Source organism: Aotus nancymaae, unplaced genomic scaffold (genome assembly GCF_030222135.1).
Source record: "Aotus nancymaae isolate 86718 unplaced genomic scaffold, 86718_ANA_hifiasm-v0.15.2.pri h1tg000008l, whole genome shotgun sequence".
NCBI classification, from domain to species: Eukaryota; Metazoa; Chordata; class Mammalia; order Primates; family Aotidae; genus Aotus; species Aotus nancymaae.
In genome coordinates, this window is record NW_026988419.1 from 18,275,635 (window position 1) to 18,300,265 (window position 24,631).

A 24,631-nucleotide genomic window follows, 5' to 3' on the forward strand; every position below is an offset into this window, starting at 1 on the left:
GATACACTTGGCAAAGATTTCCTTTCAAGCTGTCCAATACCTAAGGCAGATGGATGTTTAAATATTTCGTAAAACAACGGTCCCCCAAAGGCGAGTCCAACAAGCCAGTTACCTGCCCGTTCTTGGCGTAGCACACGGAGTTGGACTGAGTGTACTTGACAGCAATGGTGGCTACGATGAGGTCTCGGAGGGCGGACTCTGGCAGCTGAAACACACACACGATAGTAAATCGCATGGGGCCTTTTAAACTCATATAACTTTAAGCTACTTTTTTTAAATATTATTTTTTGTCTTTTTTTTGGAGACAGAGTCTTACGCTGTCTTCCAAGCTAGAATCCAATGGCACAATCTCAGCTCACTGCAACTCCACCTCCCGGGTTCAAAAATTTCTCATGTTTTGATTACAGGCACACACCACCATGCTTGGCTAATTTCTGTATTTTTAGCAGAGATGGGGTTTCACCATTGTTGGCCCGGCCGGTCTCGAACTCCTGAGCTCTCAAGTCATCTATCTACGTGTCTCGGCCTCCCACAGTGCTAGTATTACAACAGGCGTGAGCCACCGTGCGTGACCAACTTTAAGCTTCTTAGTTCTATTTAAAAAGACCTACGACATAGTTACACCTCTCCATGACAGAGGGAAATCAACTGTTTCTGCTACACACTACCATGATTTACTTAAAAATCAAATATTTAACATATTTGTGGTGGAACATAGCACGATGCATCCATAGACTCAAACTAATGTTATTATGCAGCAATTGTGGATGAAGGCTTTTTATATCACATGAGATAAGAAATACCATGTCATTCCAAAACTGACAAATGTATTTTCTTGACCAGAATACTTTTAAGTATCTGGAGACGTGGTAAAATTTATGTTTAGAACCAATGCTGAGAATTGTTTCACAGACATCACAAACACTATGAGACACACACACAGCCACGGCTGTTTGGAAAAAAATCAAATTAGAATCATTTTCTCTTTTGTTTAGAATATTTTAAGTAGAAAATGTTCAAAAACCATTAAGAATTACCAATCCAAATACAGCAACAACAGTAACAGCCAAAAATGTCCCTATCTTTAATATAAAGCATGAATTTAAGTAGAAAAGAAGGGTGATGGTCCATGTCAGTAATATAAGTGGACAGAGGATATTCACTGCAGCCAACTGATTAGTTGATAAATTTAATTTCAGCAAAATTAAGAATTTTTACTCTGTGAAAGATTCCTTGTTAAAGAGGATGAAAAGACAAGCAATAGACTGGGGAAAAATTATTTGCAAACCTCATATCCAACAACTAACTAACACCTAAAATATAAAAAGACTTTCAAAACTCAGTAACAGGCCAGGTGCAGTGGCTCACACCTGTAATTCTAGCACTTTGGGAGGCCAAGGTAGGTGGATCACCTGAGATCAGGAGTTCCAGGCCAGCCTGGCCAACATGATGAAACCCCATCTCTACTAAAAATATAAAAATTGGGCCAGGCATGGTGGCTCACACCTGTAATCCCAGCCAGCACTTTGGGAGGCCAAGACGGGTGGATCACCTGAGGTTGGGAGTTCAAGACCAGCCTGGCCAACATAAAGAAACCCTGTCTCTACTAAAAATACAAAATTAGCTGGGCCTGGTGGCACATGCCTATGATCCCAGCTACTGGGGAGGCTGAGGCAGGAGAATCGCTTGAACTCGGGAGGCAGAGATTGCAGTAAGCCAAGATCATGTCACTGCACTCTAGCCTGGGCAATAAAAGTGAAATTCTGTCTCAAAAAAAAAAGAAAAGAAAATTATAGAAAGGAAAAACAGATTTGTGGTTGCCCAAGGTAAGGAGAGGGTGGAAGCAATAGCAAGTGAGCCGGGCTACAGAAGAACATGAAGGATCACTGCAGTGTTGGAAATGTCCTGTATCTTGACTGTATCAATGTCAGTGACATGACTGCAGTATTGTACTATAGTCTGACAAATCTAGCATCAGGAGAAATAGGACAAAGGTTACACGGGAGCTCTTACAACTGTTACACAACTTTTATCTCAATATTAAAAGTTTAATTCAAAAACACGATTAGGATTTCTTAAGAACTTATGACTAAGGTGTTATCAATGTTATATATCTTTTGTCTTTATTTGCTATTTGAGTCACCAACTATAAATCTGATTCCTGAAAATTGAGAGCAAAAGCCAGCTTCATAGATGTCTAGACCTTCAAAGATAATCTTGGTGATATGGTCTGGCTCTATGTCTCCATCTAAATCTCACCTTAAATTGTAATAAGCCGCATGGGTCAATGGGCGGGACGAGGTGGAGGTAACTGATCAGTTTCCCCAGGCAGTTCTCATGATAATGAGTGAGTCTCATGAGATCTGACAGGAAGTGTCTGGCATTTCCCTTGCTTGTCCTCATTCCCTCTCCTGCCGCCCTGTGAAGAGGTGCCGTCCGCCAAGATTATAAGATTAAACCTCTTTTCTTTATAAATTACATGGTTTCAGGTATTTCTTCACAGCAGTGTGAGAAAAACTAATACACTTGGCATTCAGAGTTAGGATCAAGAAATACGAGAAATGTCAATGGAGTGGGAGTGAGGGAATCCAGTCTTGGAAACATGCTACAAATAGTTAAAACAAATTAAAGCACTAATCAGGAAAAATGGGAGAAGAGGAAATAATTCAAGCATGTTCAGTATGAATAAACATTCTTTCCACCTGTCTGGCTCTCTCAGGACTGAAATGGTTCCACATCCAATAACTTTGAGGCTGGAATGTTAATAAAAATCCACTTAAAAAGACAAGGGTAAAATAGAAAGGAGAATAAAGCTATCCTTCTCTCATCCTTAAGTTTCCAAATTTCTACTAAGAATTCATATGAAGCAAGAAGAGAAGAGTTTAGATAAACAATGAAGATCATACCAACCACCCTTGTAAAAAATATCCAGAGACACAAAGCCTGTCGAGATCGCTAAATTATTAATGAATCCAATATCTACAAGCCTTAGAAAAACTTAAGACTCTCAATAGCTAGGCACAATTGTCAACATGGTACCATGGAATCTAGGTCAATATCCATTCAGCATTTTTCAAAATACATGAACCAACCAGAGTGGATTCCAAAGGGCTGAAAGATATTTCTTATGTATAATGCCTACATGTGCCAGGCGCGGTGGTGGGTGCCTGTAGTGCCAGCTACTCAGGAGGCTGAGGCTGGAGGATCTCTTGAGTCCAGGAGTTCTGGGCTGTAGTGCGCTATGCCGACTGGGTGTCTGCACTAAGTCTGGCAACAATATGGTCACCTCCCAGGAGCGGGGACCACCAAGTTGCCTAAGGAGGGATGAACAGGCCAAGGTCGGAAACGGAGCGGGTCAAAACTCCCGTGGTGATCAGTAGTGGGATCACGCCTGTGAATAGCCACTGCACTCCAGCCTGGGCAACATAGCAAGACCCAGTCTCTTAAAAAAAAAAAAAAAGAATAAATAAAAAAAATAAATAAAAATAAGTGCCTACATGTTTCCTTAATTCAGGACAGCATAGTCAAAGATAGAAATGAAAGCACATCCATTAAATCAGCAAACAAAAAAGATGTGTGAATCACTGTATGCTTATCAACAGACAGAACTCTCTGGATAAAGATTTTAAGGCTTATTTCCAGCAATTCTACTAAAAAAGCCTCAGGTCAGACCTGGGAGCAAGCTACAGCCCCCCATCTTCTCCTTCTGTTACAGCAAATAGCTTGTTAAGACACCAGTCCTCTTCCAGTCACAAACAGAAAAGCTGAGCAGAGCTGAAAGACAGCAAGTACTAACAGGCAAAGATCTCAGAGACAATGGAAGCAGGAAGAAATGGGCCTGACAGTCTTTGGTTTTATCCTCAAGACATTTTCCAAGTTGCATGCAATAAACTAAAAGGTAAATTGGCTGAGCACGACTTTTGGCAAGGACTAAAGGGCAAATGCCGAGCTCAGCCTACAACAGTAGCTACCTAGGGATTCAGGAGAGCAGCAGTGAACCATGAACAGACCAGTCCTCACAAAGACTGAAGGCTAAATTCCTATCAGCTCAACAATTCCTGACAGAATGAAGGTATTTCCTGTATCTTATTTGCCCATAGAAGGACAAGTCAACTCTGGAGAAAAAAATAACACCACAGCCCTCAAAATATTGCTACAGTTTTTTCATACCTAATGACTAACACTCAGTAAAAAATTCCAAGATATCAGCAGACGGACCAGAGACCAGTGGAATGATTCCTTCAAAGTAATGAAAAACAAGCACAGCTTACTTTAGACCCAGGAAAAATATCCTTCAAACCGAAGGCCCAATTAAGATACTCTAGAAAATAATTATCAGCTTGTCCATTCTTTATTGCGTAACTCTGGGCAAATGTCTGAACTGTCTGTGATCTTCACAATAGACATGATGGTAGTCACCACCCCTGAAGAGTGACCTAAGTGCTAAATGTGATAATATGTGCAAAACACAAAAATCACCATTATTTTCCTAGGAACATGTCCCTACTACAGATAACAGAGCACATGTCCAAAAACTTGCCTATATAAAAACATTGATTATAGCACTGAAAATGTAAGTGATCTAAATATCCATCATAAGATCCATGCTGCAGTGAACTGTGATTGCACCACTGCACTCCAGCCTTGCAACAGAGCAAGAACCAGTCTCTTAAAAAAATTTTAAAAAGTAAAAATTAAAAAAAATACCCGTATTAGTATATCCACACATGGACTGACTGCCATATGGACTTTTAGAGAAAGATATGAATACTTACGCATTTATTTTTTGAGACAGGGTCTTGTTCCATCACCCAGACTGGAGTGCAGTGGTGCAAACACGGCTCACTGCAGCCTCTATCTCCCAGGCTCATGCAATCCTCCCACCTCAGCCTCTTGAGTAGCTGGGACTACAGGCGCAGCTACCGTGCCAGGCTAATTTGTGTACTTTTTCTAGAGACAGGGTTTCACCACATTGGCCAGGCTGGTCTTGAATTACTGAGCTCAAGAGATCTACCCCTTGGCCTGCCCAAGTATTGGGATGACAGACATCAGCTACCACACCCAGCATCTGTATTTATCGATACAAAAACACATTTGTAGCCTAGTACATGGAAAAAAGGCAAGTTACAGGAGCCAGATTATGGAAGATATATGATCCCATTTATGTACGATAGAAGCTACAATTCTCTAGTATGTACCCAGGCACAGAAGCTTCTTACATGGCCTTTGATTCATTTCTTAAACTCCAAAGCATGCAGATTCCACGACTCAAAGATGAGCTAGCTGTGTGCATATAAACCAGTGCTAAATACAGACCTTAATAATGTAAAGCTCATAGTATTGAAAACAGACCAACTGAAGTTCCTAGCAGTCAGTTCAGATACCTTTCAGACTTACATCTTTATTCTTGGTGACAACATTGCTAAATAATGACTTGTCGACGACACCATTATTTCTCTTCTGGCTTAAATGAAGACCAAAGAGAGTTCGAACTTCATTTTCATCTGGTTTGTAAGACTGGTCCATCTAAAATACAAATTTTAAAAGTTAAAGGTAATCTATCCACTTTCCTCAAATTTTTCATGTAATTTATGTACAAAAGATTTCATTGTAAGTAAAGTTATATGCATGTTTCTAACTTTTTACATATTTTTTTAATTTCCTAATTTTTTTGAATGTGTAAAATCATTCTGGTATGATACAACACAACAGTCAGACACTAATATTTTTCTCCAAAGTTTTTTTAATAGGTTTTCCTACCCAATAGCATTTTATAGATTTTACAATCTATATACAACATGTTAAAAACCGATGATTCCAGTGAGTGTTATTTTTGGTTAAGTTACTAACTGTATGGTTCTTCCGGAAGGTCAGCTGATAAAACAGATGTGCAAATTAAATAAGCTGTAGCACAAAAACTAAATTCTAATTTTCCTTTCTAATAATCTGTTACAAAATACCCAGCTAACCCTTGAATTAAAAGCTAAAGTGAGAAAACAGGATTTATAATCTGTGTCTTCACTATTTGGAAGGAATCTATAGCATTTACTGCCATCTTCCTCTCCCAGATTTTGAACTGAGAAAACATTAAAGTGTGTGAAATAATATGTGTAATATTGCTCTCTGCCTAGATATTCTTTTAAACTTGACAATATTTCTTCTTTATGCTTTGGATGATCTTTGATTTAGAAAGCACTGATATAATCTATAATTTATTGTGGGTAACCCCCCATACAGGCACTGAGGAATGAGAGCTAAGCAGAACCCCGGCACAGTTAGGGCTTGAGGAATATCTCACTTTATAGTGTTACTACTCAGCTATTTCCTTTTATATAATCCTTTACATAATCATATATTAGTTTATAGAAATAGGGCTTGAAGAATCCCTTTATATAATCCTCTATATATAATCATATAATAGTTGATAGTATGAGTGACTAAAGAATATTTCCCTACATATATACCTATAATTATATCTTAGTTCATAATCGGAGGAATGCCTAGAGTAGACACAGTACAGAGCATGAATTAAGGGATAAGCAGCTTATAATCGGAGGAATGCCTAGAGCAGACACAGTGCAGAACATGATTTAAGGGAAAACAGTTATACTAGGACAAGAATCCATGGCCCAAGCAGCAGTGTCCAATATCGTAAACATACCCGCTGTATAGCAGGCTTGGGGCAAGAGCCACTCCTCCTGATAAAGGAGTTGTAGGACCTTGTTCCAGTTCTTGTGGAAGGCTGCCCTCAGAACGGCAATCCACCTTGGTGACTATGAACTTTATCAGTTCTTGCTACTGTGCTGCTTGAAAAGCATCTTCCCACAGAACCCATTGGAAGCTGCCAGAAGGTGGCGGTAACCTTGACAGCTCTGTCACTGCTATGTGACTTAAAGCATCCTCCTATAAATCTTCTTAGAAGTAGTTTGCCCATAGATAGAAGTATGGCACACTGCACCCTCTTCACTGGGCATGGCCCACCTTCAAGCCTTGGTGACCTAATGGAGGTGGACCCCTTACTGCACACGGTCCTTGCCTTCATGGGAATGAGCCCCTTGCTGCGCACTGTCCACCTCCTGGCCTAGGTGACCTAATGGCGGTGGACCCCATGTTTTATTGCTCACGACCCTATCACTATCCTTAAAGATGATTTCACTCACTGCCCTGCCCGCTAACCTATATACAATACTCATGCTTCTGGACATTCGGGGCCTCACCTGACTCTGCTCATAAGTGGCATGGCCCCCCCGAGCCCAGCTGCGTTTTCCTTGTACTTCTGTGTCCTGTCTCTTTATTCTCTCGGATCCTGCGCCTCAGCACAGCATAAGGCACACCCCACGATCCTGGGGGGCCATCAGCCCTACAATTTATAATCAAGCCTCCATAAATACTATTGGTTTAATCTGTATTTTCTTGAATTCGAAAATGTTCCTTTGTATTATGCATTATAAAATTTCTAAAATTGATATGCTCTCCTCTTAACTGATGCTAGGTGAAACTTACCCTTAGTCAGGTAGGGGGATAAGTTGTTTCATGCTTATAATCATGTGTCCAATGTGCAAATTAAGCCAAATTCTCAAATAAGTAAAATACCAATCAAGTCCTGATATTCCTTTGACAATCTCCAACAAGGTACTATCAGGTGTTAAAGAGGTCATGACAATGACTCAGGTTTTGGAAAATATTTCCCATGATGCTACAAGAAACTGCTAATAGTTGTTAAGTACATAATACTCTTAACAACAGTAAGAACAACAAAGAAACACTTGATTAAGAAATTGGAGGCCAGGCGCGGTGGCTCACACCTGTAATCCCAGCACTTTGGGAGGCTGAGGATGTGCAGATCGCTGGAGGTGAGGAGTTTGAGATCAGCCTGGCCAACATGGTGAAATCCCATCTCTACTAAAAATACAAAAATCAGCCAGGTGTGGTAGTGCATGTCTGTAGTCCCAGCTGCTTGGGGTGGGGGGCTGAGGCATGAGAATCACTTGAACCCGGGAGGCAGAGGTTGCAATGAACTGAGATTGTGCCACTGTACTCTAGCCTGGGCAACAGACTGTCAAGTGGCTTAAAAAAAAAAAAGTATGTATATTTAATGTGGTATTTTCTTCTTTCCTTGAATAACTGACATGGAATCTATGGTGAACTATAAAATTATTGGTATCTTACAATCAAGGAAATATACTTAATAACTTTCTTTACATGAAATTTGAGTTCCACAGAGTTCTGAAATCAACACTTTGTGAAAAGTAGCATTAGGAAATTTTACTTCCAATTGAAATAACTCTTTGCTTTATCAATGCATCTTAGACCATGGGCTAGTTTACCTAATACAGAAGAGCTCATAAAAATCAGTTTTTTTAAAAAAAAGCTCACAACTTAGTAGAAAATCATCCAAGAATATGGACAGACAGTTCATAAACAGGAATAAACATTCAAACATGAAAAGATGCTCAGACCATACACAATGAGATATTAAAACTACATTGAGATGCCATTTTCTAACTGCTGAGACTTTTTAAAAGTATAAAACCACAATGTTGGCAAAGGTGTTGGGAAATAGGCATCCTTGTATACTTCAGTTAGGACACTGAATTTGTCTACATCTAAAAGGGGCAGTATCAATCTATATTACCAATACACACATAGCTTGTTATTTAAGCCTTAATTTCACTCGTAGGACTTTCCTAGGTTATTCATTGCAGGGTATTTGTAGTAGCTAAAGGTTGGTAACTGTCTAGGTAAGTTAAAGTACACAGATATAGGACAAACTTCCAAAAAGTTGCAGCGTTCACTTGTGTCAGTAGGAAAAAATAAAAAGAAATATAAATGCAAATATTTGCTGAATATATAGACTATTTCCAAAAAGATAAGCAAGAAATTTTAAACATTAGTTTTTTTGTTTTATTTTGTTTTTAGAGATGGCGTTTCACTCTTGGTGCCCAGGCCGGAGTGCAATGGCATGATCTAGGCTCACTGCAAACTCTGCCTCCCGGGTTCAAGCAATTATCTGCCTCAGTCTCTCAAGTAGCTGGGATTACAGGCATACGCCACCACGCCCAGCTAATTTTTGTGTTTTTAGTAGAGAAAGGGTTTCACCATGTTGGCCAGGCTGGTCTCCAACTTCCGACCTAAGGTGATCCACCCACCTCAGCCTCCCAAAGTGCTGGGATTACAGGCATGAGCCACCATGTCTGGTAAAATATTAGGTATTTTTTTCAGTGGCAGAAGGATAGGGAGACTTTTCATTAAATATTGTTATTTCTGGTGGTATTTTAGAGACACGGTCTTGTTACACTGCCAAGGCTGGAGTGCACTGGTTATTCACAAGCACCATCGACCACAATACAGCCTCCAACTCCTGGCCTCAAGCCATCCTCCGACATCAGCCTCCGAAGTAGCTGAAACTATAAGCATGCACTATCACACCCAGAAAAAAGTTGAAATTGAGGGTAAGAAAGCTACCCTCATCTCAAACTCTCAGGTTAATAGTATTTTTTAAGTGCAGAATTAGGGAAAAAGAAACTATAATTAGGATAAACTAGGGCTGGGCATAGCGGCCCATGCCTGTTTTCCCAGCACTTTGGGAGGCCCAGGCGGGTGGATCACCTGAGTTTGGGAGTTTGAGACCGGCCTGACCAACATGGAGAAACCCCGTATCTACTAAAAATACAAAAAATTAACTGAGCCTGGTGGCGCATGCCTCTAATCCCAGCTACTCAGGAGGCTGAGGAAGGAGAATCACTTGAACCCGGGAGGCGGAGGTTACAGCGAGCCAAGATTGCCCCATTGAATTCCAGTCTGGGCGACAAGAGCAAAACTCCATAAAAACAAAACAAAACAAAACAACAACAACAAACATACCAGAAGGGTGTCAGTATAAAGGAAAGATTAAACAAGGGGGAAAGAGACACCAAATGAAAAAGCAGATTACTTTCAAACATGACTGCACTCACCTGAAGAACACAGTAGTTTCCATTTTTCTTTTTGGAAAGTATTGTCAAGGCTTCTTCTTCATATCCTGGGGCAATTATACCATCAGAGACCTGCAAAACATACTAAATTTTAATTTCTATTTTTAAAAATCAGAGAACACCTCTAAAAGAAATCTAGCGGCAATTAGCAGTCTCAAATAATGTGGCAGCATATTCTGGTTTCTGCCTCCAACAGACAATGCTAACACTATACTTGAAAAAGAGAATTCTGGCTGGGCACGGTGGCTCATGCCTGTAGTCCCAGGACTTTGGGAGGCTGAGGTAGGTGGACACGAGGTCAGGAGTTCGAGACCAGCCTCCTGAGCAACATGGTGAAACCCCATCTCTAAACAAAAAATTAATAAATAAAAGAGAATTCCACATTAGAATACAGCTTTCAATATAGCAGATCCTAACTTTCTGTACTTTCAAAGTTTTTGTTCGTTTCAGTTTAAACTAAGAAAATATGAGTGATTTGCTCTAACACATGTACTTCAGGAAGAACTATTTCTTAGTATGTATTTTCTTCAGGCAGTGTTTTGAATGAGCAAGAGCATATTTTAGTCCTGGCTGTGCTAGTACAGAGTTAAATGACCTCTTCCAGCAAGGCATTTTCCTTAACAGCAAGATCAGATTAAATCAGAGATTTAACATGATGAAAGATACAAATGCCACAGCCCTCCTGTAACATGTAACCCAGGGATGGCAGTGGGCATGGAAAGAATCCTAAAGCAACAAAATAGTGCCAAGCCATATGCCCCTTCAGCCTTCACCTCTGCCTGTTTTTTTCTCTTTTGTGCTATTTAACCTTTTCTTCTTTTCTTCCTGTCTTCCCTCTACCAACGGTCCCCCCACCTGTCTGGAATGCTTGTTCGGTAGTCAACTGATGGGGTAAGTTTATTAATGTAGTTTCTATTTGTTTCCCGTTACACAGTAAGATTCATTCTCCTATCACCACCTAAGATGACAACTTGTGCTCTTCAGAAACAAAATAAATATGTAAGTAAAAACCATTACCGTAACAGCCAAATGTCCATTTGAAATATTAATTCACTACATTTCAAAATTAACAATTTAAGTTTCATGTTCTACTTAAAATATGAATATCACATGATAAACTTAGCTAATTTAAAGGTATTATAAATATAAATATTACAGGTTATGGTTTCAATGAACATTATGAACAAATAAAGCTTTATTCAATTATACACTAAGACACATGAATGTCCACTAACTTCTCTGGAAATAATTTTTGCAGTTGGTACATCACAAACGTCAGACAATGCCACAAAATCGCCAAATGACGACATCCTATCAGCCCCTGCAAATAAAAATTAAAATGAGGTATTTATCACAAAGTATCCTGTTAAAGAAAAAGTAATAAAATTCTCCACTGTCATATAAAATTCACTTCTCTAAAGCTAACAGATAAGATTTTAACAGATCAATGTCATTAAACGGAAGTAAACAGTAAGAAAGTCTTTGTTAATTTTACCCTCTAGAGAGACACTCAGAAAACTTTTTCTGTGAAGGATCAAATAATATATATACTATATTCACAAAAACAGGTAGCAGGCTTGACTCAGCTAAGGGCCACATTTTGCTGACCGCTGCTGTAGATGATAAACTATGATATTAGTTTCTCAAGAACTTCTACAAATATTACAGTAATATTCACAAGTTACTAAATGCAACAAGTAAATGTCTCGGATAAAACATGACTCTAACCAAATTTAGCAAAGTTAGAATAGTCATACATCACGCCTGTAATCCCAGCACTTTGGGAGGCTCAGGCAGGTGGATCCCTTGAAGTCAGGAACTCCAGACCAGCCTGGCCAATGTGGCAAAACCACGTCTCTACTAAAAATACAAAACAATTAGCTGGGTGTGGTAGCACACGCCTATAATCCCAGCTATTTGAAATGCTGAAGCAAGAGAATCACTTGAATTCAGGAGGCAGAGTTTGCAGTAAGCCAACATCACGCCACTGCACTCCAGCCTGGGCAACAGAGCGAGACTGTCTCAAAAAAAAAAAAAAAAGAATAGACATATAGACATACAATTTCAATTTTGGTCACATATTAAACAATCACGAATGCATTCAATAGCCAAAATTACATTCACCAAATTCCAATTGTGTTTCAATTTATTACATTCAAACACTAACATATACTTTTTTTTTTTTGAGATGGAGTCTCACTCTGTTGCCTAGGCTGGAGTGCTGTGGCATAATCTCAGCTCACTGCAACCTCCACCTCCTGAGTTCAAGCAATTCTCCTGCCTCAGCCTCCCAAGTAGCTGGGACTATGGGTGCACCACTACGTCCAGCTAATTTTTGTATTTTTAGTAGAGACAGGGTTTGGCCATGTTGACCAGAACTGCCTCGATCTCTTGACCTCGTGGATCTACCCACCTCGGCCTACCAAAGTGTTAGGATTACAGGAGTGAGCCACCGTGCCCAGCCTAACACAAACTTTTATAAACAAATGTATTTTGAGGAACTCATATAATCATTCTCAAATATTAATAAAACACATTAAATTGGAAACCCTATAATAAAACAAAGGTTCTTTTACTCAAACTATATTATATAGAATAACTATACATTTATACAGAGATATAAGTCCTTAATTTCATCTATATATTATATAGAATATCGATATAATTTTTCTTTATCCTAGCCTTTTTATTCATCGAATTTATCGGATAAAATATTGCTTTTTGTTTCTCCCCCAAAAGCAAAAAGCCCTATTAGTCTGACCTCTTGCTCGTGCGTATGCCGTTGAAATGGGTGTAAGGGTTTTATAGAGATCAAAGACCATGCAGACTCTGGCCTCATCTTCACTGAGTGGAATTCCAACAGCAGCGCCTGGTTAGAAAACGGTAAAATAATACACCAAAAAAGCTCAAGTTACCACCTGTCAACTCCTAAATCAAGACATTTTTCTTATCATCCAGTCTATACAGCATATTTTCTAGCGCCTGTGCTAAATTAAACAGAAATCTATTTAGCCAGATAATTAAACACTAAAAATACAGTCGTGGGAGCAGCAGGATGGAAGTCTCCTCTCTGGGCTCCGAAACCAGAGTCACCGAAGCTTGACAGCACCCATCGTGCATGTGAAGCTGGTTTACTTCATTACGGACTCACTCTTTCTCTTGTTCTGCTTGGTATCCCTTTGATATTACACATCATTTATTTCTTCCCCACTCACATCACTTTAACATCCAATAAACATCTGAGAACAAATCATGTGCTAGACTGTCAACAGATGTGGTGTACAGACAACTTGATTGCTGAATTAATAATTTAAACACAAAGGCAAAAAAAGTGTCTCATACAATGACTATAAGAAGTTTCAGATAAGCTGGGTGCGGTGGCTCACACCTGTAACCCCAGCACTTTGGGAGGCTGAGGTGGGTGGATCACTGGAGGTCAGGAATTCGAGACCAGCCTGACCAACATGGTGAAACCTCGTCTTGAAAAAAAAGTTTCAGATGAAGAGTCAAAAGAACAAATTCTTTATGTTTACTCAGTTACATTTTCAAACATGTGGGAAAGACTTATTTTAGTCTATTGCATTAGGATATTTTACTTTTATTTTCTAAACTTTTATGTTTCCATCCCGCAAAAAAATTCCTGCCCCATTTTCCTAACAATATTACACAATTCTATGTATGTATGCGTGTATGTGTGTGTGAGTGGTCAGATTTTATATTATTACATTGATACTGTTAACAAATGACTTTCAGACTTCATAGAATGTCTATATTCACATTAGAATTAGTTAATATTAAAAAAACTTTAAGAAGAAATGCCTTTCAAACAATTCTGCGGCGTTTCAGAGCGCAGAGCCTTACCTGCTGGGCTGACGTGTTTGAAAGAGGCAGCGGCTGGAATACCTAACGCCTCTCTGAGTTCCTTCACCAGCTGCCAGGCATTCAAAGCATCGCACAGGTTTATAAATCCAGGGGCTCCATTTAGAACTGAATTAAATATACACTTACATTACTAAGCATGATCAGTAAGGTCAGATGTATGCACGTCTCACAAATTAACATGGCTACACAAATGTTTTACGTATAATTAACAGGCAAACAGATACACACCAACATAAAATCTTGATGATAAAGAACAAAGCAACTGAGCCTGAGCCCATCATTAAAAAAAAAATGTATGTGCACATGAACACACACACACACGCACACACACACACGGGCGCGCATGCACTCATGAGTGAGCGCCACAACTAGAGGACCGGATCCAGCCAGTCTAGAAATAAATCCACAATAGAGATTTAGGAATGAGAGACACTATGACAAGACTCGTTATCGGTTAGGGATTCGTGTAAATACAAAACTAAGATTAAACAATTAAGGGAATTACAGAGGCAGTACAAAATTTAAGTTATAAACCTTGTCGATTTAAGAAATTATATTACACTTTGGGAGGCCGAGGCGGGTGGATCACGAGGTCAAGAGATCGAGACCATCCTGGTCAACACGGTGAAACCCCGTCTCTACTAAAAATACAAAAAATTAGCTGGGCATGGTGGCGCGTGCCTGTAATCCCAGCTACTCGGGAGGCTGAGGCAGGAGAATTGCCTGAACCCAGGAGGCGGAGGTTGCGGTGAGCCGAGATCGCGCCATTGCACTCCAGCCTGGGTAACGAGAGCGAAACTCCGTCTCAAAAAACAAAAACAAAAACAAAAACAAACAAAAAAAAAGAAATTATATTACAAGCTAAAGCAACAGCTGTGGGTGGGAGGAGAGGAGAGGAAATAATGTGGCTTTTTTTCTTCTTTTATGGTAAACTCAGCGGACTCTGCCTAAAGTGGAATTGTAGTTAAAAGATTGCAACTTCAGAGTTTTCCATTACCTAATTTCTTAACATTGGTGGAATTTTTTTAGGAGCTAATATCTCTTGTGAATAAACATAAGAAGTTCAGCACATGGAAAGAAACGGTGGGCTAGCATTAATTAAAAACAAAAATGTATAATTTTATGTCCTTCATGGGTTAAGATACTTTTTGGGGGTTTTCTTGGTTGTTGTTTTTTTTTGAGACGGAGTCTTGCTCTGTCTCCCAGGCTGGACTGCAGTGGTGCGATCTCGCTCACTGCAACCTCCACTTCCTGGGTTTAAGCAATTCTCCTGCCTCAGCCTCCCGAGTAGCTGGGACTATAGGCGAGTGCCAACATGCCCCGCTAATTTTTGTATTTTTAGCAGAGATGGGATTTCGCCATGTTGGCCAGGCTGGTCTGGAACTCCTGACCTCAGGTGATCCGCCCTCCTCAGCCTCCCAAAATGCTAGGATTACAGGCGTGAGCCACTGCCCCCAGCGGGTTAAGATAGTTCTCAAAGATCTTGCCAAATATTTACTGAATGCCTACTATGCTATTAAGCACTGTTCTAGGTATTCCGGATACATCAATAAAAGAAAAACAAACTGTCCCTAGTAGCCCCTTAAAAAAAAGTCACTGTCCTTATGGAGTTTACTGGGGTGGCAAATTAAAAAATAGGCAATAAATAGTATAGAATAAAAGAAAATATTAGATATTTATCAAGATGAGTTGAAAACTTGAACACAAATGATTATAGCAATTTTGTTCATAAACTACCACAAATTGTCCTTGAGGTTTTGATGTCCCTCGTCAATGGATAAACTGTGGTACATCCATACACAATGAAATATTACTCCCCTCTAAGAAATAAGCTACCGGCCGGGCGCAGTGGATCACGCCTATAATCCCAGCACTTTGGGGAAGCTAAGGCAGGCGGATTGCCTACAGTCAGGAGTTCAAGATCAGCCTGACCAACATGGTGAAACCCCATCTTTACTAAAAATACAAAAATTAGCCAGGCATGGTGGGTGCCTATAATCCCAGCTACTTGGGAGGCTGAGACAAGAGAATCGCTTGAACCCGGGAGGTGAGGGTGCAGTGAGCCAAGACCATGCCATTGCACTCCAGCCCAGGCAACAAGAGTGAAATTCCATCAAAAAAAAAAGAAAAAGAAAAAAGTTACCAAGCCACAAAAAGCCATGGAAGAAACTTAATGCATGTTGTTATGTGAAAGTGTCTAAAAGTGCTCCATACTGTATGATCCCAACTATCTGACATTCTGGAAATGGGTACAGAGTCAAAAGAAAAGAGAAGATGATGACGGTGGCTGCCAAGGGCTGGGGAGAAGGGAAAGGAGAGATGAGGAGGAGAAGCACACAGGAGTTTTAGGGCATTGGAACTATTCTGCCTGATACTGTAATGGGGGATACATGATACTATGCATTTTTCCCAATACACAGAATGTACAACACAAAGAATGAATGTTAAACTATGAATCTTAGTTAATAACGATGAATCAAAATCAGTTTATCAATTGTAACAAATATACCACACTAATGCATGATGGTAATAGGAGGAACTGTGGGGAAGAGGACGTATACGGGAATTCCCTAAAATCATTGTGTATTTTTTCTGTAAACCTGTAACTACTCTAAAAAAATAAAGCCCATTTTAAAAAGAACTTGAAAAAAATAATTCCCCCAACCAAAAATCAAGTCAAAATCACTGTCGTCATGAAATTTATGGGAAGCAGAGAAGAAACAAACTAGGCAATAAATAGTAAACGATAAAAGTAAAATATCCTCTGAGGCATACAGCATGCAAAATAAAACAAAACACTGGGCTGAGCGTGGTGGCTCACGCCTGTAATCCCAGCACTTTGGGAGGCCAAGGCAGGCGGATCACAAGGTCAGAAGGTCAAGACCATCCTGGCCAACATGGTGAAATCCCGTCTTTAAAAAAAAAAAAAAAAACACTATATATACAAACAACTTCTCCATCTCCATCCCACTCATAGATGGTTTAGGCTAAGGTTGGTAAGTGGGAGAAACTTTCTGAAACATCTCATAGTTAAGAGTATGTGGCCAGGCACAGTGGCTCATGCCTGGAATCCCAACATTTTGGGAGGCCAAGGCTGGTGGATCACCTGAGGTTGGGAGTTCAAGACCAGCCTGGCCAACATGGTAAAACCCTGTCTCTACTAAAAATATAAAAATTAGCTGGGTGTGGTGGTACACGCCTGCAATCCCAACTAGATGCAGGAGAATTGCTTGAACCCAGGAGGCAGAGGTTGCGGTGGGCCAAGATCATACCATTGCACTCCAGCCTGAGCAACAGAGTAAGACTCTGTCTCAAAAAAAAAAAAGAGTGGCCGAGTGCGGTGGCTCACACCTGTAATCCTAGCACTCTGGGAGGCAAAGGTGGGTGGATTGCATGAGCTCAGGAGTTCGAGACCAGCCTGGGCAACACGGTGAAACCCTGTCTCTATTAAAATACAAAAAATTAGCCAGGTGTAGCGGAGTGCACCTGTAGTCTCAGCTACTTGGGAAGCTGAGGCAGGAGAATTGCTAGAACCCAGAAGGCGGAGGTTGCAGTGAGCAGAGATCATGCCACTGCACTCGAGCCTGGGCAACAGAGTGAGACTCTGTCCCCCCGCAAAAAAACACAGTATCTGGTTCCCCTTCAAAAACCAAATTTTCAAAGATATTAATAAGCAAAATAGAAAGTGTCACATAAATGTTGAAATCTAGTAAATAGCTGAAATAAATAGGAATCTTGTTTCCAATCATAAACAAACCAATCATTAAAATCTCAGACACATACACACACTAACACAGCCCCATCTTTGTTCTTGCTTCAATTTTGTTTTAGACACAAATACAACTGTACACTTTGTAATAACATCACTGCCAAGTACTCAAACCATATGAAAAGGCAAAGTGCCTCTTCTGTTGTGGAAAAAAGCCCATGTTGGGAAGAAACTGTGGGAATCTCGCACAAGAAACGCTTATTTATGTGTCCGGGGCTGCCTCTGCCGTGTTTACCACAAACAATACTTTAAACTTCAAAAGAAAGAAACACACACACAATCTAACTAAGGAACAATGAAGACTTTTATATAGTCCAATGAAAATGCTTTGGAAAATGAAAAGCATGGGAACTGAAAGTACATGTGGGTTATTTTTTTTGCCTCAGAATCTTCATGGAGAATATAAACTACAAGCAGGAAATATCTCAGATATAACAGCAGACCAATCTGTTTCAAGTCCTAGAAGTAAAAATTTGTGTAAAATGTCAGGTTTCTAATTATTCATTCAGTAAACATTTAGGGAATGTGCCAAGCAGGCTTCTAAGCAGTGGGGATTCAGCAACGAACAAAAACAGATGCAGCTTCTGCTCTCAGAAGCTAACATCCTGGCTGGGTGCGGTGGCTCATGCCTGTAATCCCAACACTGGGAGGCTGAGGCAGTGGATCACCTGAGGTCAGGAGTTCGAGACCAGCCTGGCCAACAAAATGAAGCCCCATCCCTACTAAAAGTACAAAATTAGCTAGGTGTGATGGCAGGCACCTGTATTCCCAGCTACTTGGGGGGCTGAGGCAGGAAAATCACTTGAACCCGGGAGGCAGAGGTTGCAATGAGCTGAGATTGTGCCATTGCACTGCAGCCTGGGCAACAAAAGTGAAACTCTGTCTTAAAAAAAAAAAAAAAAAAAAAAGAAGCTGACATCCTAATGGGGGGAAGACAACTTTCACAGACTGAACAGAAACGTGCAGCAAAACAGGACGACAGGGTGAAAGCCTGATGGGCAGCTACTTTGGTCTAAGTGGTCAAGGAAGGCTTCTCTAAGAAGGTGAGGCCTGAAGGACAAGAAACCAGGATCGTGAAGGGCAGAGGGGAGAATTCTGGGTGAAGGGGACAAGGAGCCAGAGCAGCTGGAGTGGAAGGAGCTGGGCCCACTGAAGATGCACTAGGAACAGGGGCAGGGAGAGCTGCAGACGGGGCAGATGGGAGGGAGGCAGGCGGCACAGGGTTTGTGGGCAGGACAAGGTGCTTAAGAAAAGCCAAGGAGGCCAGGCGAGGTGGTTCACACCTGTAATGCTAGCACTCTGGGAGGCTCAGGCGGGTGGACTGCCTGAGCTCAGGAGTTTGAGACCAGCCTGGGCAACACGGTGAAACCCCATCTCTACTAAAAATACAAAAATGAGCTGGGCATGGTGGTGTGCACATGTAGTCCCAGCTACTTGGGAGGCTGAGGCAGAAGAACCGCTTGAACTTGGGAGGCAGAGGTTACAGTGGGCTGAGATGGAGCCACTGCACTCCAGCATACACGACAGAGCAAGATTCCCTCTCAAAAAAACAAAACAAAACAAGAAGGCATGCAATGGTTTTAAGTAGGGTCTGACATCATCTGATCCCATTTTTAAAAGATTACTGTGCTGCGAAGTACAGAAAGGCCAAGAGAGAAAACAAATTAATTAAGATTATTTCAGTCTAGGGGACTTTACAGGGTGTCTGTGGGGACTTGGGAAGTGTTAGCGTCAAAATGTATCTGAGTCCAGGTGTGGTGGCTCACGCCTGTAATCCCAGTACTTTGGGAGGCCAAGGTGGGCAGGTAACTTGATGTCAGGAGTTGACACCAGTCTGGTCAACATGGTGAAACCCCGTCTCTACTAAAAATACAAAAACTAGCCAGGCATGGTGGTGCGCACCTATAATCCCAGCTACGCGGGAAGTTGAAGCAGGAGAACCGCTTGAACCCAAGATCGCGCCACTGCACTCCAGCCTGGGTGATAGAGTGAGACTCCATCATCTTAATTAAAAAAAAAAAGTCTAGCTGAGGTGAACAATAGAATGTGGGAATCTACTAAACATGAAGACTATTTCATATTCTTCTCCCGCTCTCAGCTGGTGACAGGGAAAGGAAGCCCAGGCTGCAACCCCCACCAAATGCTGACCCAAGTGCTCCAGGCAAGAAGGAGGCTGCTGGTGCTCTCACCCAAGGCCAGCTGACCCAGCAGTGCTTCCAAGGCCTGTATGCCTGGGGCTCTCACCTCTGTCCCTGCCCCTACTCTCCCTTGTACCAGAACAGGACAGGCTCTCACAGCCCACCTTTGGAACAAAACAGGACACAAATTTAAAAACCGTCTGATAACTCTACAAACCCATGGGAAGTCCTAATTTCTCTGTTCACAGACATCTCTCTTTTTTTTTCTTCTTCTGTTGAGACCGAGTCTCGCTCTCAGTCACCCAGGCTGGAATACAGTGGTGCCATCTAGGCTCACTGCAACCTCCCCCTTTGGGTTCAAGCGATTCTCTTGCCTCGGCCTACTGACTAGCTGGGACTGCAGGCGCGTGTAGGTCAAGATGGCCAGGGGAGACCTATGTTAATTCTAGCTAAATAATTATAAGCTTGCTTGGCTCAGAGTACACTGAAGTTTATACACTGAACTAATCTATATCATTGGTGCAGTTAATTAGAAATCAAGCGACAACAGGAGGCCTAAGGTAAAGACCATCTGAGAGCACAGTAACACCGGGAGCACCGCGGGGTGGTTGCAGAGCAGGCAATGCCGCTCTGGTCCCACGAATGCCTTCTCAACACGGAGACTGCATGAGGGTCTCATAAAGAGGGCTTGTGCAAAGATCTCTGAGAAGGGAGGCAACTCTGCTCACAAGATCCAGGAGGGTCTTTGCAGATAGGAGCTGGCAAGGAGGAGAAAAGACCTGAAGGGCAGAGATCAGGGAATGCCTCAGGCTCTGCCTAGGTTCTCGGAATATGGAGAGATAAAAGCCCCTTGAGGCACTGGGCGTGGTCAGATGGCGTGGCTCATCTGCTATACTTCTGATGCAGCTGCACCCTGATAACGATCAGTGATAAACTCAGAGTACTAGTTTAGCATGTCTTAGAAGGATCTCAAGTGCTCCCCGCCATCTTACCTATCCCTTCAACCACCCCTTCCATGCCCATAAGATCAATGACGTTATGCACATAATAAAAGTGTTTGGAGCCCAGAGCTCGGGGACCATGTGGTTCCCAAGCTTGCGTTGGTCCCTGGACCCATGCTGTAAATTCTACTCTTGTGTCTGTCATTATTTCCTTTCCTCAATCCCTTGTCACCGCCAGGAGTACACGTACCCATGTACGGGGTTGGGGCTGGTATCCAACAGGCACGTGCCACCAAGAAATATCTTCATCATTGTTAGTTCTTAACATCACAGTTCTACTTCGGCCCATTCAATTGGGCTACTAGATCCAACATTACAAGGAAATTGCTTCTTACAACATGTGCAAAACAAACAGTCCCTTTTCTGTTCTCAAATGCATTCGAAGAGGCTGGAATTGCACAAGTTTTCTTTCTGGTTCATCCACTGTATACCCACCAACCCCAGAAGTACCACAAACTCATTTTTGATCCTCCTCTCTATAAAACCCAGACCATCCCATCCTGTCTCATGTCTTCAAAAACATCTACATGGCAGAGACCTTCCAATCTCCATCTCCCCCGTGACATCTTTTCAGAACTCCAGACTACCTCAACATCTGTACTCTTAAGTCCAAACGGCATCTCAAACCAGATGGTCATCAGATGGCTACAAGAGGCACTATGGAATGTATCATCTTCTAAATGTGAACCACATCAGATGCAACAGAGAAACACACACGTCTCCAGACACTGCAAACCGTGCCACGGAATGCTCAGGCTTTACCTGTGATGGGAAGCTTGGGCTTCGCTGTGTACAGTTGGGCAGGGGTCTGATGAGGGTTCATTCCATACCGCAAGGGCATCTGAGATATGCCTTTGCTGTACTGTTTCCTGAAATAATCTGAAATTGCTTCATCGTATTGTGCCGTATGAGTGAATGCCTACAAAGAGCAGAAGTTTTGTGAGACACTAGCAGCACTCTCCAAAGCGGGGACACGATGGTTTTCTAGGTCCACAGCAAACAAGATGTCCTCACCATTCAGTGCTATTTGGTGGCTGCACAACACATACACACATGAATGACATCAAAGAACTGAACAGCCCAACAAATTACCCCTTTCCAATTCTTTCAATCTTTTTTTTTTGAGAGGGAGTCTCACTCTGCTGCCAGGCTGGAGTGCAGTATCTCGGCTCACTGCAACCTCCGCCTCCTAGGTTCAAGTGATTCTCCTGCCTCATGCAGGCGCAACACCACCACACCCGGCTAATTTTTATATTTTTAGTAGAAACAGGGTTTCACCATGTTGGCCAAGCTGGTCTCAAACTCCTGACCTCAAGTGATCAGCCGGCCTCAGCCTCCCAAAGTGCTGGGATTACAGACGTGAGCCACCACACTCAGCCCTCTTTCAATGGCTTTTACAGAATACCTGTTATAGCTGGTCTCTCTATTTTTAACAAAAGGATAGCAGCTCCGAGCAGAGCTTTGGTAGGTGATGCAATCTATCGATAACTGAATACTGCTTGGTTTGGCGAACACTGCACTCCATGGATGTAACTTGCAATATCATGAATGGGCATCCCACCTTCAAGGCTAACTGGCGTCTAGTCTCCAAGGAGGTGTCCTTGCTCTCGGAGCTCTGCATCTCTGTGGACACTGCCACATAGTCCTCAGGTTCACACACCACTGTCACTCGAGCGTGGTTTTTGGCTGCAGCTCTTAGTAAGGTTACTCCACCTTTGAAGAACAAAAGATGTATTGATTTTGCATGTCCCTATCAGCTTATGAACCTCTTTCAAATAACGCCACTATGCATGTACTTTCATTTTAATTCTTGACTTAAAAATCAGAAAAATAAGCTGGGCATGGTGACTCACACATGTAATCCCAGCACTTTGGGAGGCTGAGGCAGGTGGATCACCTGAGGTTAGGAGTTCGAGACCAGCCTGGCCAACATGGCGAAACCCCGTCTCTACTAAAAATATAAAAAAAAATTAGCCAGGCATGAGGATGTGTGCCTATAATCCCAGCTACTCAGGAGACTGAGGCAGGAGAATCACTTGAGCCCAGGAAGTGGAGGTTGCAGTGAGCCGGAATTGTGCCACTGCACTCCAGCCTGGGCAAAAGAACAAGACTTGTCTCCAAAAAAAAAAAAAAAATCAGGAAATAACCTGGATGAATCCCTGCACACAAAAAAATAGAAAATATAAACAAATTATAGTAATCTCCCAACAAAATCCAGTAGAAGAATCTTTCTATTTCCTCAATAATGAAAGTCAAAGTGAAATCTCATTAAAATTTAAATAATCCTCTCCTCTCTCAGTCTTCTAAAATGGTTTTTCTGACTTACCAATGTCAATTTGCTCCACAGCCTCCTCAACAGTTACACCTGGAGAAGCCACTGTCTTCACAAAGGGATAGAGATTGCAGGCAACAACTCTAAAACAAAGACGAATTTGGCTGTCATTAAAAACTCCACTCATGTGATTTACAGCTATCCAGGGGAAAAAACAAGCCAGTATTTTTAACGTGACCAAAAGCCATACAGAACTAAAATATAAACTGTGAGCCTGACCTTTTAGAATTCTAAAGAGTGTGTTAAAAAGTCAGGGTGTCCTGCTGGGGTAGAGCAGAGGTAATTCAGTCAGCAGGTGCTCTCTGATCTGGATACACAGTACTCCCTCTCTCCACGCCACACTGCTACGCTACTGCCTGCATAACCTTAGCTGCCCAGCACCACGAAGCCATCAACAATTTATAAAACCTTTTAACTGAAGTATAAAGTACAAGATTACAGATAACATCCTCATTTTGGAATGTGATCACTATTATCTAGGACATTAGAATTTAGATTCTTTTTCCAGTGGATTGGTACAATGACGAAAAATATTGGTGCATTCTAAGGGTGAGACATTGGTTTTGCCTTCAGAGAGGTCATAAAAATGATGGTAGCAGGAATGCCAAAAGAATAATTTAAAATACAGAGGTAGGCTGGGTACGGTGGCTCACACCTGTAATCCCAGTACTCTGGGAGGCCGAGGCAGGTGGATCACCTGGTCAGTAGTTCAAGACCAGTCTGACCAACATAGTGAAACCCCGTCTCTACTAAAAATACAAATATTAGCCGGGTGTGGTAATGTCCACCTGTAATCTCAGCTACTCAGGAGGCTGAGGCAAGAGAATCACTCAAACCTGGGAAGTGGAGGTTGCAGTGAGCCCAGATCACGTCACTGCATTCCAGCCTAGGGGAGAGTGAGACTCCGTCTCTCAAAAAAAAAAAGAAATTAAATAAAATACAGAAGTAATCTAAAATTAACCATCAGTGAAGTACAGTTCCATCCCTAGTACTGTAGTGTGAGGAGCTCTGAGACGGGCTCCCTAGTGAAACAAGTCTAACTGCTGAAAACTAATTTAAAAAAAAAACAGAAAAACAAGAGGAAGGGAAACACTTCGAAGCCCATCTTTATTAGGTCTACGCCCTCCTACTAAAACCAGACAAATGTCACAAGAAAACTAGAGACCAGTATCTCTTAGGTATCTTGACACAAAAACCCTCAACAAAACACTAACAAATTGAATCTAGAAAAATGCAAAGAACACCTGATCATCTCAATAGATATACAAAAAGCATTTATAAAATTCAACAGCTATTCATATAAAAACTCTCAACAAATTAAAAATAGAAGGAAACTTACTGAACATGACAAAGTGTAACAAAAACTCACAGCTAACATCATACTTGATGGTGAAAGACTAAATACTTTTCCCCTAAACTCAGAAACAAGACAAGAAGCCAGGTGTGGTGGCACACACTTCCCAGCACTTTGGAAGGCCGAGGCAGGCAGATCACCTGAGGTCAGGAGTTCAAGACCAGTCTGGTCTTTCACATGG

The 24,631-nt window shown here is 41.6% G+C and overlaps 1 protein-coding gene across 1 annotated transcript in view; it reads right to left on the reverse strand.

Moving 5' to 3' along the window:
• The window catches only part of ATIC (5-aminoimidazole-4-carboxamide ribonucleotide formyltransferase/IMP cyclohydrolase), a 42,786-nt gene that overhangs the window by 6,404 nt on the left and 11,751 nt on the right, over window positions 1–24,631 (reverse strand). The window contains exons 5-13 of the mRNA XM_021666966.2: window positions 23,091–23,179; window positions 22,326–22,477; window positions 21,527–21,683; window positions 13,836–13,961; window positions 12,736–12,843; window positions 11,210–11,295; window positions 9,957–10,046; window positions 5,398–5,526; window positions 113–205 (exon numbers count right to left, since the gene is read on the reverse strand). Of these exons, the coding sequence (XP_021522641.2) occupies window positions 113–205; window positions 5,398–5,526; window positions 9,957–10,046; window positions 11,210–11,295; window positions 12,736–12,843; window positions 13,836–13,961; window positions 21,527–21,683; window positions 22,326–22,477; window positions 23,091–23,179 (1,030 nt within the window). The remainder of the gene's footprint in view (window positions 1–112; window positions 206–5,397; window positions 5,527–9,956; window positions 10,047–11,209; window positions 11,296–12,735; window positions 12,844–13,835; window positions 13,962–21,526; window positions 21,684–22,325; window positions 22,478–23,090; window positions 23,180–24,631) is intronic.